The sequence below is a fragment of the Dama dama genome, chromosome 24, assembly GCF_033118175.1.
Source record: "Dama dama isolate Ldn47 chromosome 24, ASM3311817v1, whole genome shotgun sequence".
Classification (NCBI taxonomy): domain Eukaryota; kingdom Metazoa; phylum Chordata; class Mammalia; order Artiodactyla; family Cervidae; genus Dama; species Dama dama.
In genome coordinates this window covers 57,466,914-57,482,938 of record NC_083704.1, presented here as the reverse complement: position 1 = coordinate 57,482,938, position 16,025 = coordinate 57,466,914, and the positions used below count along the sequence as shown (strand labels likewise).

General features: G+C 50.9%; 1 protein-coding gene across 2 annotated transcripts in view; it reads right to left on the bottom strand.

Annotated features, from left to right (window-relative positions):
* FYCO1 (FYVE and coiled-coil domain autophagy adaptor 1) overlaps positions 1-16,025 on the bottom strand; it is a 79,223-nt gene that overhangs the window by 32,626 nt on the left and 30,572 nt on the right. For both annotated transcript variants that reach the window (XM_061128814.1, XM_061128813.1), the window contains exons 9-14: positions 15,811-15,903; positions 14,913-15,031; positions 12,610-12,777; positions 9,944-10,093; positions 8,996-9,207; positions 6,164-6,308 (exon numbers count right to left, since the gene is read on the bottom strand). In XM_061128814.1, coding sequence (XP_060984797.1) covers positions 6,164-6,308; positions 8,996-9,207; positions 9,944-10,093; positions 12,610-12,777; positions 14,913-15,031; positions 15,811-15,903 — 887 coding nt within the window. The remainder of the gene's footprint in view (positions 1-6,163; positions 6,309-8,995; positions 9,208-9,943; positions 10,094-12,609; positions 12,778-14,912; positions 15,032-15,810; positions 15,904-16,025) is intronic.

Here is a 16,025-nt window from a genome sequence, read left to right as displayed (position 1 = left end):
GCAGGCCCTGGCACAGCCCACGCCGCTTCCTGAGGGTTTGCACTCTGCACGTCACTTGTCCACAGGATAGCCCTGTGGAGCCCAGCTCCCTGTCTCAGAGCTGCCCTTCCCCTCCCTGTAGCGTGCGCCTCTCCTCACAGCCACTTCTTGACCTAAGGGGCCTGGGATGCAACTGGCGGGAGGAGGTCAGGTGGGCTGTGGCTGCCGGAAGAGCCCAGGCAGCCTGCCCCAAGTGAGGCCTCAGGGTCTCCCCCGCCACTGAGTTCCCTGCACTTGCAGCCCGGGGGCAGGACGGGGTCACACCATCTGAGATGCAGAGAACACAGGCTGACCCTGATTCCGGGGGCTACTTGGAGCCAGAAGCCCGGGATTCCAGTGAGCATCCTGCAATGAGGAAACGGTGCTGTGGGAGAGAAAAAACAGAAGCTGCCTGTCCTGGAGGGGCAGAGGCAGAGCAGAGAGCACCGGCCCAGGAGCAGAGGGGGTGCTGGCCCTCCTTGTCCTCTTGGGGCAGCACCCCTTCCACACAACCACCCCTTCATGGCCCACAGGACCCAATGCCCTTTGTTAGGAGGTCTGGCACTACCCCATCTTCCAAATGAGGAAACAAGTTCAGAGAGATCACAAAGCCCATGCAGCAGAGCTGGGGCTAAAACTCTGGTGAAAAGCCTCTTTTTCTTCCCTCAAATGTTGGCTAAGATGGACCAGGGAACCTGACAACTCTGTACTCATCTGAAGGCGGAGATGCTAGGTTAACCCCAGTGCAGCAAGGCTTTCTGGATAAGGTCAGTTTTCATTCCAATCCCAAAGGTCAATGCCAAAGAATGTTCAAACTACCACACAACTGCGCTCATTTCACATACTAGCAAGGTAATGCTCGAAATCTTTCAAGCTAGGCAGGCTTCAACAGTATGTGAACTAAGAACTTCCAGATGTACAAGCTAGATTTAGGAAAGGCAAAGGAACCAGAGATTAAATTGCCAACATCTGCTGGATCATCAAAAAAGCAAGAGAGTTCCAGAAAAACATCTACTTCTGCTTCATTGACTACACTAAAGCCTCTGATTCTCTGGATAAAAACAAATAGTAGAAAATTCTTAAAGAGATGAGAATACCATTCTACCTTACTTGCCTCCTGAGAAAACGATATGGAGGTCAAGAAGCAACAGTTAGAACCAGACATGGAAAACTGACTGGTTCAAACTGGGAAAGGAGTACATCAAGACTGTATGTTGTCACCTTGCTTATTTAACTTCTATGCAGAGTACATCATGTGAAATGCTGGGCTGGATGAAGCACAAGCTTGAATTGAGATTGCCAGGAGAAATACCAATAACCTCAGATATGCAGATGACACCACCCTAATGGCAAAAAAGTGAAGAGGAACTAAAGAGCCTCTTGATAAAAGTGAAAGAGAAGAGTGAAAAAGCTGGCTTAAAACTCCACATTCAAAAAACAAAGATCATGGCATCCAGTTCCATCACTTCCTGGCAAATAGATGGGGAAAAAATGGAAACAGTGACAGACTTTATTTTTTGAGGCTCCAAAAACACTGCAGATGGTGACTGCAGCCATGAAGTTAAAAGATGCTTGCTCCTTGGAAGAAAAGCTATGACAAACCTAGATAGTGTATTAAAAAGCAGAGACATTACTTTGCCAACAAAGGTCCATATAATCAAAGCTATGGTTTTTCTGGTCGTCATGTACAGATGTGAAAGTTGGACCATAAAGAAGGCAGAGAACCAAAGATTTGATGCTTTTGAATTGTGGTGCTGGAGTAGACTCTTAAGAGCTCCCTGGACAGCAAGGAGATCAAACCAGTCAATCCTAAAGAAAATCAACCCTGAATATTTATTGGAAGGACTGATGATCCAATACTTTGGCCCCCTGATGCGAAAAGACCCTGATTCTGGGTAAGACTGAGGGCAGGAGGAGAAGTGGGCAGCAGAGGATGAGATGGTAGGATAACATCACCCACTCAGTGGATATGAGTTTGAGCAAACTCCGGGAGAGAGTGAAGGACAGGGAAGCTTGGCGTGCTGTAGTCCATGAGGTCAGACATGACCGAGCGAATGAACAACCACAAAAGGCGGCTTTCTAACCTTAACCATGTTCACCATGTTCTGTTCTCGTTTTGTTTGAAATACCAGGCATTGGATCTCCCGGCTGGTGATAAACCCACAACAGTTCCCCGAAGCACTGACCACAGAGCACCCACTCTAAAGTAGGTGCTGGCTAAGATACTCTGTGGGTTGGCGCAGTCTCTAGAGTTTGAGCTCAGTAATCCTGGGCAATAGGCAGGATGTTCTTCGGTGAAGACACCTGAGCTACGTGGTGCAGTGAACCAGGGCCCATGCAGTAGACACCACAGCGTGACCCTTGACCTCACAGCTCAGGGAAAACATTGCAAAAACAGGGCTCCTCCATGGAAGGCTTCCCACACGATACACATCTGACCCTCTTAACACTGTGGAGGTGGGTGCTGGCCGCATCTTGTACGTTCCAGGGAGGAAGCTGAGTTCAGGGGGCTGCAGTGAACCTCGAGGCAGCAACCCAGGACCTGACCAGGAGGGTCTGACTCTGCAGCTCAAGCTCTTCACTGACATGCTCTGCTCAAGAAGGGGAGGTAGGCCTGGGGGAGGCCGAGGACCCGAGGCCAGCCCTGCTGTGGGCGAAAGGAGCTTTCTTTCCTTCTCAGCCTGCTTCAGGCCTGAGAACAGCTGGGCCTCTGTCAGGGAGATGGCTGAAGGTGAGCCTGGAGGACTGTGGGGAGGGGTGTGCATGTCCGTGGGGTCTGGAGAATGCCACCTTCCCACCTGGTGAGGCCTGTGCCCCGGGGCCACGTGCCGGGGCCACTGGGAGGCTGCTGAGGGATCAGTGGCGTCCTGCCAGCTCTTCCTGAGCGCCTGGGTTCTGGGAGGGACCTCTTCCTGTCACAGCCAGGGGGCCAGGGCAGACAACTGGGTTCGTCCTGAGGACACATGTGTGGAGGGGGGAGTGGATGAAGGGTAAGGAAGGAGCACAGCTTTTTGATGGGAAGATGGGGAAACAGGGCCAGGAGAAGGTGGCAGTACGCTGCAAAATGCATCTCGTGCCTGCGATGAGAGGGAGGGGTTCTGGGTACAAAGCTTAGTTCTGACACTTGCAACCCTCTGACCTGGAGTGAGTTACCTGGCCTCCTGAACTTCAGTGCCTTGATGTGTGAAACTAGGACCATGACCCCTACTCTGTGGAGGGCTGGACCGGGATTAAGTGAGGGCAGATGCAGCTCCTGAGGGAAAAAGCTCCAACAAAGGGCTTTCAGCAACACGATCTCCAGGCGGCCTCCATTCTCCAGATTAGAGTTTTTTAGCGTTAACCCCTCCTGGACCACTTCTTACTTTTGACTTGCTGATTTCTTTCTCTAAATCTTTTGGCAAGGATGTGTACACAAACCCAGGCTCTGTACCACCATTCTCCCCACCGCCACTTTCTCAGACTCCTGGTGGCTTTAAACCTAAGAAAAAGTCGCAGGAAACACAGGTGTCTGTCTCTGGTTAATGTGCAAGCAAGGTGTGAGATGGGGCAGGCCCTGAACTGACTTGGAGGGCTTACCCTTCGCCCATACAGACTCGGCACGGAACTGCAGATTCATCCATTAGCCCCGGATCTGCCCTGGAGGCTGAGGCCAGCATGCTGGCAGTTTCCTTTCCCTGGAACACTTCCTGATTTCCCACGACCAAAACACACACATTTGTCAGTGGTCAGAAGACCTTCTGCTTTTGTTCCTACTAGGAAAGGGGAAGGTGAGGGGTGAAGCGACAGGGGAGCTAAGGGGGTACTTTCTCACACACCTGAGAGCCTGAAGCCATCTCCAAGGCCCTGAGGTTCTGGTCTGGCTCACCTGACCCCTGACCCACCTGGCCAGGAGTCAAGGCACAGTCAGCGAAGAGTTGCCAAGTGACAAAGGAAAAGGGTGGCTTAGTGCAAATCCAAAAGAACATGCCCTAGGGGTCAGACCCGTCCCCATGGGGGTCGGGGGAACACTGCAGGCTCACGCAGTCAGGCAAGGCTTCAAGGTGGGGCTTTCAAAAGGAAAACCAAAGGCCCATGGTCACAGTGAGCACCTTAGGTGGGTGATGGGGTTGGCTATATCCTTGACATGAGTTCAGTCACCCTCTAGCATGAGAATAACCGAGTCTGGGGACACATGCTGGAGCCTAAAATCTCCTAAGCTGAGAGCCTCCCAAGATTAAGTGCATCTTCTCCCATGCAGCAGAAATCCCAGACGATAAATCCAACAGATTGGTGCCAGCCTTCCTCTGAATTCTGGGCGTGAAGAGAGGAATAGAGATCTCAACATGAGTGGGCAAAACCATCACAAAGCTCCCCACCTGGATGGAAAGTGGGTCAAGGAATGTCTGGACACAGGAACCCTGTCAATTCTCCCTCGAGCTTCTGAGCAGGCAGTGCTTTGCAGAAGAAACTGCATTTTAGCTGGACCCCCGGGGCTGAGAAATACCAAGTGAGGCTGCCAGGGAGGGGAACTTGACCTTTGCTGTGGGTCTCCTGACTTAAACTCTTGACACTTTAATACAGTGGCACTTGATGCAGTTATTTCATTTATTTAGAAACTAGCCCTTGCACAACTCTCCTTGCAAGCTTTGCTGGAAAAGAGCTGGCCCAGAAAAACTGGGGAGGCCAGTGGAGGGCTGGAGCTGGAGGATGGATGGCCCTGTGTGGGTACTGTCCATCCACAGCAGTGGGGAGGTTTGGAGGGTCTGGGTCATGGCGATGGCACAGGGCCCAGGCTAGTTGGGGAAAGTCCCTCAGTTCCACGGAGTGCTGGGTAACAGGCTTGTCTATATTTTTTATTGCTTTTAAACTCTGGGGCTCAAAGAGACCTTAGCTGAAGCCAGAGGAACTTCTGAGAGAAACCGCTTGAGAGAACTGAAATTAATCTGAGCTTCCTTTCTTGTGGCACCATTACCAGGCCTGAGGAGTGGTTCTGTGACGTGGTTTTTAAAGAGCAGTGTGTTGCTCTGAGCACGGCTGTGGCAGCCCAGGAAGGGCTGCTCTTCTGAATCATCCAGCAGAAGTCCTTCTGGATCTCTGTTGCACGCGAGCACATGCACTTCACTCCCCATGTTGATGTCCTAACCCCCAGAGCCTCAGAACATGGCTGCTTTTGGAGATAAGACCATTAAAAGTGAAAAGTAGCTCAGTCGTGTCTGACTCTGCAACCCCATGGGGTTCTCCAGGCAAGAATACTGGAGTGGGTTGCCATTTCCTCCTCCAGGGGATCTTCCCAACCCAGGGGTCAAACCTAGGTCTCCCACATTGCAGGCAGAGTCTTTACCATCTGAGCCACCAGGGAAGCCCAAGACCATTAAAGAAGTTAGTTAAAATGACAGCAATAAGCTGAGCCCTAATCTAATCGGACTGGTGTCCTTATAAGAAGAGAAGATCAGGACTCAGAGAGACAAGGGTGCACACGCCCATGGTTGGGGCCGACCACATGAAGAAACAGGAAGAGAGCAGCTGTCTGCAAGCCAAGGGGAGGCCTCAGGAAAAGTAAACCTGCCGGCGCCTTGGCCTTGGACTTCCAGAACTTGACAAATGAGATTTCTGTTGTTGAAGTCATCTGGTGTATAGCATTCTGTCATGGCGGCCTAAGTGGATTAATACAGTTGCCCAAGACAAGAAAGGCTTCATGGAGTTGCTGAAATCAGGAGGACTGCTGACAGAAATGCCCAGAAACTCTCTGACAAGGCTCAACGCTGACCACGCCCCAAGTCCTGGTGCTGTTCAAGGACCACCTGCCCTGAGCACTGTTCACAGGCACCTTCCCTTAATGAAAGACAGGCGGTCCAGCTTCTGAGCTTTCCTAATCCTCTGATGGGAAAGCACAAGGCCAGGGACTTCCCTGGTGGTCCAGTGGCTAAGACTCAAGCTCCATTACCGGGGGCCTGGCTTCAATCCCTGGTCAGGGAACTAGATCTCACACGCAACTAAGAGTTCTCATGCCACAACTAAAGATCCTGCATGCTGCAACGAAGACTGAAGATCCTGAGTGCTGCAACTAAGACCCCGTGCGCCCAAATAAGTATTTTTTAAAAAAGAAAGAAGGCACAATACCAGGTACTTAATGAGAACTCAGAAAATGGAGGCGATGTCTACTCACTGTTCGGCCACATTCGGGTCAAGAGAATCAGTCTCAGTAGGTGTTTCAGGCAAGGAGGAGCCGGACTCCTGTATCTGGCACAACTCCTCATCTGTGATGATGTCAAACACAGCGTCATCCGGTGGCCGGCAGTCTGTGTTTGCACCTGGGGCACAGATGCAAGTAGGGAGAGAAGAGAAACGCATGGTCATGCACAGGATGGGGAGGGAGTGCAGCTACACAGGACGAACCACTTCAGGTCCACCCTGAAGTGCTCAGTCAACTGACAGCTACTCTGTCTGGATGGAAACAAATGGCTGTTGGGATGTTTCAGAAAAGCAGATGAGGGGACTACAGGTGAAATTGAACACACAAAGTAAGTGTTTTCTCTGAAGTCCCTTAGGCAGGGGCATGAAAGGGTTTTAAGCTTTAACCTGTTCTCTGAGGCCCCTTACTTAGAACAAAAAAACTTATCAAAACCTTATCAGGAAAGAACCTAACAAAAAGATAAACATACTTCCCTGCTGCTGAAATCCTTGCTCTAGCAGACACATGCCTCATGCATGCCTCTTTGAGGGCAGGATTCTGTGTGACCTGCATTTCCGTCTCAGTCCACTGAGGGGGGGGGGGGTGGAAAAGAACCGCCTCCCCACCCCATCCCACCAGCTCCTGCAGCTTGAGGGACTCGTGCCCAACTCTGCAGGGCACCAGGTAGGAAGGACGCAGTGTGGATGCTGTTGTTCTAGTCACCCCCCATCCTGCCAACAAGCACTCTCCTGCATGTGATGGAAGCTGTGATGGCAGGCCTGAGGTGAAAGAAGAAAAGGCAAGTAAGGCAGAAAGACAGGCGGGGAGGAGGCAGGGAATATCAGAAAGCAAAACAGGCAACATCAGCACGCTGGCACCACGCCACCCTGTGTTGTCACTCAAACACCCAGAATGAGCCAGGCATGGGAAAGAGTCCCGGGCTGGTCAGCGAGAAGAGGAGTTCACCTGGGCTGCAAGTTCCCAGTGGGCCCTGCCTCATGGCTCCTGGATGGGCCAGGCTTTAGGAGGGACGTTCTTCCTCTGGTCTGTAAGTCTGCATGATGGAGGGCGGCTTGAGGCACAGGCTGAAAAGGGGGACCAGGGACTGGCTTTTTTCAATAGGCCCAGCCACATTCCTGAACCTGCCTTTTTAGGCTGGCAGGGGGACGGGGGAAGGAAGAGGAGGGAAGGGAAAATGAGCAACAGGGACCCAAAATGGTGCCTGTCGAGAGAAACCAAAGGAGCCCTAAACAGAGTGCTCTGCCACGTGTAGACTGGAAGACTCAACTCTGTTCCTTTGGCAATTTTCCCCAGACTGCTGTAGAGACTCAATGCAATCCCAACCAAAATGTCACCAGGATGTTTTTGTAGAAATTGACTAGTTAATTCTAAAATTTATATGGAAAAGCACAGGACCTAGAATAGCCAAGCTTTAATAAAGAAGGAAATTGGAGGACTCACTCTGCCTGATTTTAAGACTTATTACAAAATTATGGCAATCATAACAGTGTGGTATTGGTGAAAGAAAAGGCACGTTGGTAAATGGAGTGGAACAGAAAGTCCAGATACCAAATCATACATAAAGGCAACTGATTTTTGAGAAAAGGCAATTCTATGGGAACAGACCTTTCAACCAATGGTGTTGGAATAACTGGACAACCATACACAAAAAATGAATCTTTGGGCAAAGCTTGCATCATATAAAAAAATTAACTCAAAATGAACCATAGACCTAAACATGAATCTAAAACTATAAAACTTTTAGGGGAAAACAAAAGAAGACCTTTGAGTTCCTGAGTTAAACAAAGAGAGATATGATATTAAAAGAACAGGAAAAAATTGACCCATAAAGGAAAAAAAATTGATAGACTGGACTTTATCCAAATGATGCTCATCAAAAGAAAATTTAAAAAGACAGGATATAGGTTGGGAGAAAACATTTGTAAAACACATATATGATAAATAAATCATACTTAGGATATATAAAAGGCTTTCAAAATTCAGTAACTTTTATATAACACACTAATGCTGTGCAAAGTACACTTCCCCCATCCCTGAGCAGTTGTTTGTATCCAGTATAAATAATGGAGCCGGCCAACCTCCTTGATGATCCATTTAAACAAAAGAGGAGCTAACAGTGTCTCTGAAGGCTGGCTGGCCTGGGTCCAGACTGAGGCCAAGGAGTGATGCAGGGGTCTGGCTGCAGGAGGCAGTGATGTCTGAGCACAGAGGACGCTCACTGCCGCCCGAGTCACTGCAGCTCTGCCCGCCTCGTGCTCTACACCACAGTCCGGTCCTGAGCGGGCGGCCTGGGCTAGGGTCTGCGAGGCTGTGCTTGGAGCAGAAGCAGCGGGGACCAAATGCCACGTTCTTTTACTGAGCTGAGTGAGAGGAGGTGAAGGACAATGTGTCCTTCTCCGTCCGTCACTGCGTGAGAACACCAGCTTCTGGAAAGACAGGGAAGGATGCGCTCACTTCCAGATTCAACGCCTGGCTTTCGGTTACCCTGGGACAGAAGTTTGGGGCTGGGGCCTGGGAGACAGCATTTTCTAAAGTGTGGGGTGGTGTTCCACTGGTGGTACATGAGTTAACAGGCAAACAGACTTCATGTTAAATAATAATACTGAATCATATCTGGAGAAAGTTATTCCCTTTTCAATTCACTTTCCATCCTAATTACATCAAAAAGAAAGTCTCAGACTGGTGGTACTACCTTTTCAGCGCCTCATTTTGGAAGTACTGAACTAGGCGTGGCCCAGCTAAGCAGCCACAGTGGGGAGCTGGGGAGGGTGGCTCCAGGAGAACGGAGGCAGTGGGGGAGCTGACCTTGGCCTCCGGCGGCCTGGCGTGCGGCCTGGGCAGGCGATCGCGCGGGGCTGGGCTCCCCCTGGCTGGTGCCCGAGCTGCTGCTGTCAGGGGACCCGGGGCTCTCATTCAGCTTCCGGAAGCAGGCCCGGCAGCAGCGCTCCTTCTTGCCACTGTGCTTGCTCACGGCGTAGTTGTTGCAGCAGTAGTAACAGAAGACGCGGCCGCATATCCTGGGGACGACATGGGCATGGGCTGTAAGGACGCCACACAGGGGTCGCGAGCGCCCTGCTCGGCACCAGACTGGGCTCTGGGCTGGGCTCTGGGCGCCACATGGCTCATCACACCCAGCTCTGCCCCAACTCTGGACCACGGCCTCAAGGCCCATCTCCTAAGACTCCAAGAAAGTCGCCTGGGTGACACCTGATGGGAGGAAGTTTTACTTCCTAGGGTCCTAGCAGGCAGGCTGAGCCCCCTTCCCTGACACTATGATGCAGGTGGGCATCCCACACCTGGGGGCTGCGCTCTAAAACCAAAGACGATTCTCCATGCCCCTGTCCCAACTAGAAATTCATTCCTGCCTGCCCGTCTTCGGGTCCTGCGGGCAGGGAGGTCTTGGCTCTATTTTCCTCTGGTGAAGCCTCAGCCCCTGCTCTCTCCGTGGTCTGTTTCTCCTCTGATCCCCGCAGGCCAAGCGAGTGCTGAGACTTGGGTCTCTGGGTGCCCCACATCCCTGGGGGTCCCTTCACTTCTGCCCACATGCCCTGTATTCAACTCTCTTCCCTTTCGGGGATCCTTGAGTGTCCTGCTGGGACCCTGCCTAACACCCACTCCTCAACTGGTTCCCTCAAAACTAAAAGACAACATGCTCTTCCTAGACAAGTGGCCGCCATGCCAACGTCTGCCCTAACTCCCCATTTGGAGCCCTCTGCTCTGGCTCTGCGTCCTGCCCGTGAGCCACTCGCTGACCTGCAGTGGTGCCTCCGCACCATCCAGCTGAACTCCCGCTTGCAGTCGAGGCAGTGGTTCGCCTCCATGTCCCCGGGCCCCCTCTCCTCAGCACTGAGCTTCTGCTGGAATTCCAGGGCATCTGACTTCTGCCAGAGAGCATCCTTGTCCCTGGGACAGAGCCACATTAGAAAAACAGAAGAAAGCGTCCATGAAAATGACAGAACTACCTCTGGATTCACTTCAAAAGACTGCTTCTGAATTTTGCAAGACAGGAGGGGAATTCACTTTTATTGATACTGAGGTCACCTGTCACCCCACAGCAGATCCAGATTCAGCAAGAGTCCCCCACTGTGTGGGTCCTGATCTGACACCACGCATGTGAAGGTATGGGGGCCTGCGGGGTCCATAAAAGGCTCTGGCAACTGCAAAGACCTGCTAGCACCAACAGGGTCACCAGCTGCCCAGGGGTCTAAATGACAGTGTACACGGCCACTGAAAGTTTAGGCTGCCACGTGCTGCCACGATTACACGACAGCCAGCGTGCTGTGAGACAGACAACCAGGAATGTACCGCCCACCCAAATCTTAAATGTGTTTGGGATCCTTCTTGCTTTTATGGTCTAAGTAACAATTAATGGCCCTGGCAACATGTGAGACACTGATGGCTGAGAGCCACACCAAAGCCACCCAGGCCCTGAGAGAAGCTGGCACGCTCACCAGTCAGGGACCCGAAGTCAGCCAGAGACCGTTCCCCTGAAACATAAACCAGAACACAGACTTTTCAGGAATGCCCGACATTGTCAGGAAGCAGGAAGACTCATTCTTGGGACCAGCGTCATTCTCCCAACTGGGCCACAGCTTGTTCTGTCCGGCCCCGGGAGGCCAGGCGCCCAGACCCTGGGAACGTGGCAACTGTGCTGGGACCTGGGCTTTTCCAACACAAACCTCTGGAAGGTGTGTGAACGCAGAGGTCACAAATGCCGAATTCCTAGTCTGCAAACTGATGGCACGTGGGCAGAGTTTTCAAGCTTCCAAACTAGTCAAAATTTATTATTGCTAATGTGAAACCCCAAATGAATTAGAACATTTAGGCGCCGCTTATGTGCGGCTGCTGACGGTGTACAGAAAGGGCTAACCAGATCTTATGTGGTTCTTGAAAGAAAGACCCAAACCATACACCAATTTTATGGAGTTTTCTGGACAAGACTTTGAGTCTGAGCCAGTGTCTAGTACAGCAGTGGTTTCAACTCTCTCTCACTGATGCCTGGACCCCACTCCCAGGAATTCCAATCTGGTTGGTCTGGGTGGGGTCCAGACCTGAGTGTTACTTTAATTAGCTCCCCTAGTGACTGCAATTTGCATCAGGGTTGAGAACTACTGCTCTAGTTATAACTATCGATTTATAGGCTACATAGAAGACGGAAGAACATGTTAAATGACACCATAGAGATGTAATCAGCAAAGACCAGGCTACAGGAAACTCTACCAGATAAATGGCCTGCTTTCTTTAAAAGTAAACTGCAAAGGAAAAGAGGAGAGATGATGGGGAAACCATGCCTAAGTAAGAGAGATCCAAGAAACTTATCACCATGCAACATACAGATCTAATTTAGATTCTGACTAGAAAAAATTATAAAGCAACTGGAAAAATTTCAAAATGAATAGATACTTGATGACATTGGGAATTAGTAAATTTTTAAGCATAGTAATGATATTGTGGTTGTTTAAAATAAAGAGTCCCAGTGTTACGAAGGCATGTACCAAAATAATTGTAGATGAAATGACAGGAAGTTTGGGATTTGCTTCAAAACAGTCTGAGGAGGTGGGAGAAATGGGTAGGACTCCAGGAAACACAAGACTTTGTCATGAGCATAATGTTGAGGCTGGGTGACAGGTATAGAGGGGTGCATTCTGCTATTTACTTTTGTATTTTTGAAAATTTCTGAGACTTCCCTGGAGGTCTAGTGGTTAAGACTCTGGGTTTCCACTGCAGGGGCCACAGGTTCGATCCCTGGTCAGAAAATTAAGATCCCACAAGCCACAGGGCACAGCCAAAAAAGAAGACTCCCATACAAAAAGCTTTACAAATTTTTTGGAATGACTTGCCAACATTTAAAACTCAGGCTGATTTCACACAAAAATCCAGATTTCGATCTTCTCTGAAGAAGTAAGGTGACCTGGCAGTAGCAGCGCAGCCAAGTCCTCTGACTTCTCAGAGCCCCTCCAGCCCGGGTCACACATTCACATCACTGTCTGCCACCTGACTGAGCATAACTGCTACCTGAGGCGCTGGAGTGTGGGGCCCCAGGTGCTGCGGAGAGTCGGATGGAGGAGGAGGAAAAAAGGACTCGTGAGAGATGGGCAAGGGAATGGAGAAGTCCCTCAGGATACTAAACATCTTTGACTGTCACTCTGTGGCTGAGTACACGGAGATTTTGAAAACAATCAACACAGCAATACGAAAATACAAACCAGACGCACACTAGTGGGAACAGTGAAATCCTGTCTTTTAAGGCTGCCAAGGGCCTGAGTAGACCCTGTTCACGTGTGTGTGCCTTTACAACAGAACACAAGCAGACAGGGGCCCACTTCCCTGCAAGACTCCCTTCAAGAAGAGTCACACTTCTTTAAAGAAAAGCCAGGCTCTGTGGAAGCCCCAGGCCCCTGGTCTGTCCTGACACTCACCTGAGCAGCTCTATCAGCCGCTCCTCCAGGTACTTCTTGGTTCTGTTCAGGTCATCCAGGTCAGCGAGCATCTTCTGGTCATTCTTCTCCTTGTCTGCCGCCTCCTGGCAGAGTCTGTTGTAATATTCCTGGGCCTTTGTGGTGGCTCTTTCGAGTTCCTTCTGGGTCCTGGTGGAGGAGTGCTAAGTTGTCCTGATCACCCACTATTTCCAGCTTCTCCCTTCCCCCCGGGCTAACCCCAGGCTCTAATAAGCAGTCCCGCTGCCCTACCTGCCTTTGTCTTCCCTGGGGAAGCCCCTTGGCACTGTTCCGTTCACAGGGTGTATATTCTCTTAAGCCTTTAAACCTCCTCTCACACACTCAGACTCTTCACACACTGCTACTCCCCACAACAAATACAAGGGACATTCAGGAGAGGAGGTTGACCTCAGGTCACTAGGAGCACCCCAGGTGGGTCAAACTCCGCACCACTTTTCTTGGGAGAAAACTGAGGTTGTGAGAGGAGCCCAGTGGGTGAGGTGCATGGGTCAGTGATGGCGGGTGGATACGCAGAGGAAAAAGGAGTCAGAACAGGAAGAACTGAGGCGCAACTTCCTGGAGGTGACCAGGCAGAGGAGCACCCGTCCCCCACGTTTCTCTGGGACTCTACACATGGGGTATGGCACTGGGCACAGAGCAGGCACTAACTCTGCATGGCCAGGAGTTCAACCTGAGACCTCGAGGCCTATGGAATCCTTCTCTGGGTACTGCAGAGTCTCAGGCTATGAGAGGGGCTGGCTGAACCACAGTCTGCCCATCCTTGCCCACTTCTCATTCAGCTTATCAGTCCCCTAAAGCAGTGGTTTTCCAAGGATGGTTTATGAACCAAGGCATTCACAAAAGCTCCATAAGACTAGAGGGCTATGCCTGACTAATCAATCTGTATCTATTCCAGCCTTGCCATGTCCAGTAAAAAGTTGTCAGCAGGCTATTTATGAGACACTGTCCACCGAAGTGATATTGGGGACACACAGACATACACACAGTTATAGCATTAAAAAAAACACCACCAGCTTAAGAGGTTCTATTTAAGTTGTCACATGAAGACGACCTGGCTCAGGGCCGCCAGAGTCCTACAGGAATTGAACTCCGAAAGGAGAGTCAGATGAGAGGAAATACACATGCAGGCTACTAAGCATCCAATGTGGTCTGGATCTCCCGCTGAGCATGGGTCAGGCCTAGAAGCAGGTGGTAGGAAATGGGTGGGAAAGCTAAAGCCTCGGGGAAGTTTGGTGTGTCTGCTTCTGCTGGGAGCACACATGCAATCTGGCGCCAGGATCCCCTGCAGGATGAGCCTGGCCCCATCGCTGGATGGTGGGCTGATGATGCACACAGCTCCAGGGGGCTGCCAGGTCTGAAGATGCGGCAGCCTTGGGGCTGGACACAGGGAGGGCCATATTTTAAGGTTAAAAGAAATGATGAAAGGGTGATGGCAAGACGTGCTCTCCACAGACACAGCACGAGAGAGTCTGCAGGAAGACAAGCCTATCCTGCTCCCTGGCTCACTTACTCACTCCTGAATGAGCTGGGAGAACTTCACACTTAACCCCGCAGCCTGTCATGTCACTGATGAAGAATTCATGTCAAAACTCATATTGGGGAAAACATGCACACACATAACTCACAAATCAGTTCCCTAAAACAAAACAAAATACAATAAAACACAAAACTATCTGTATGTATATATTTTTAGGGTAGTTGTTCAGAAAAAGACTCTGGAGCCAAATGTTCTAAGTTCTAGTCCTGCCATCACCACTTATACACTGTGTGACCCTGGGAAAGTGACTTCACTCTTCTGAGCCGCAATTTTCTCTTCTATAAAATGGGATTAAATAATAATACCATCCTCACAGGACCGTTGGGAGGATTAAATAGGCAAGTAAATATCAAATATTTAAAATGGTACCTGCCACATTTTAGGCTTAAATGTTTGCTGTTGTTAGTATCATGACACTTGCCCAATTTTTATTTCATTTTATTTTTACCAAAGCATGAAGTTCCTGAACTGAAATATGCCTCCCAGAGATGACAATGGATTAAGAGAAAGGTTCCCTGCAGCTTCTACAGGCTTATGACATGACATGCAGATTGCCAAGGATCTCTGTGGCACACTTCTGACATAAGCACTTCCTGGGTCTACAGCTTTTCTTGCTAAAGGACTTTTTAAAGCTGAATGAGTGGTTGACTTTCTAAATGACTGGACCAAACCCGCCCCTTCTGTGAGGACTCTGCCCCTGGCCCCGTGGGCAGACTGTGTAACTAACCTGTCCAAGTCTTGGCGCAGGGCGGCCCCCTCCTCGTCCTTCCTCAGCATGGCGGCCTGGCACTCGGCAAGGTGCTTGCTGGTGCAGCTCAGCTTCTCCTGCACGTCCGCCTGGGCGGCCTGGCACAGGACAGCAGGGAGAAGATGCCTGGCTGCAGAAGCCATGCAAGGTGCCACCCGGGGACTGGCTCGCTCCACCCCATCTGGCTGGCGCACTTCTAATGGGAGGGGCTTTCGTTTAAGTGTTAGAGGCCAATAACTAGTATGTGTGTGGAACAGGACAGATTCCCGTTTGTAAGTATGTCACCTGAGCATCAACTAGGGCCATTTGTGGTGGGTGTAGGGGCTCCAGGGTGGGGATGGAGGTATGGTTGCAGGGTGTGGGGGTTTCTGAAAAACATCACAGCCCTGAAGACAGGTTTCAGCGCCACCCCTGCTCCAGCTCTGGTCAGAATCACTGACTTGGAGAACATGTGCAGATTTGTGCGCATGTTAGTTACTCAGTCGTGTCTGACTCTTTGCGGCCCCATGGACTGTACCCCGCCAGGCTCCTCTGTCTATGGGATTTCCCAGGCGAGAATACTGGAGTGGGTTGCCATTTTCTTCTCCAAAGACATGGCGGGGGGTGGTGTGAAAAAACACACTTGGCAGGTCCAGCCAGGTGTCCAGGGAATGGCAGGGCCATGACACAGGGCATCTACAAAGGTGAGCTGACAGCAGCTTCAGGGAGGCCACTGGATCTCCCGCAGGCGGGCCTCCTGATGGTCCGGTGAGAGACAAGCGAGATTCCCTCCCCAACAGGCCCACTGTCTGGGAGCAGAATGACCAGGTGGATGATGGGCCGGCCCCTGCTCAGGCAGGCAGGAGTACCTCCCCGGGGCCCCAGGACTCAGGCCTACCTTCAGCTTCCCTTCGGCCTCCTTGGCGGCCTGCAGCTGCCGACCCTGCTCCTCCAGCTGGCCCCTGAGGTTCTTGCATTCTTCACTGGAGGTCTGAGAGCATGGGAAAGGGATCAGAAAAGTGGGGTGCTTGTTCTGAGACTCCTTTGGCCCCATTCATTGAAGTGGGTAAAAACAAGCCACTTCTTCTCCCACTCAATAAGCTTTGGGCTTCA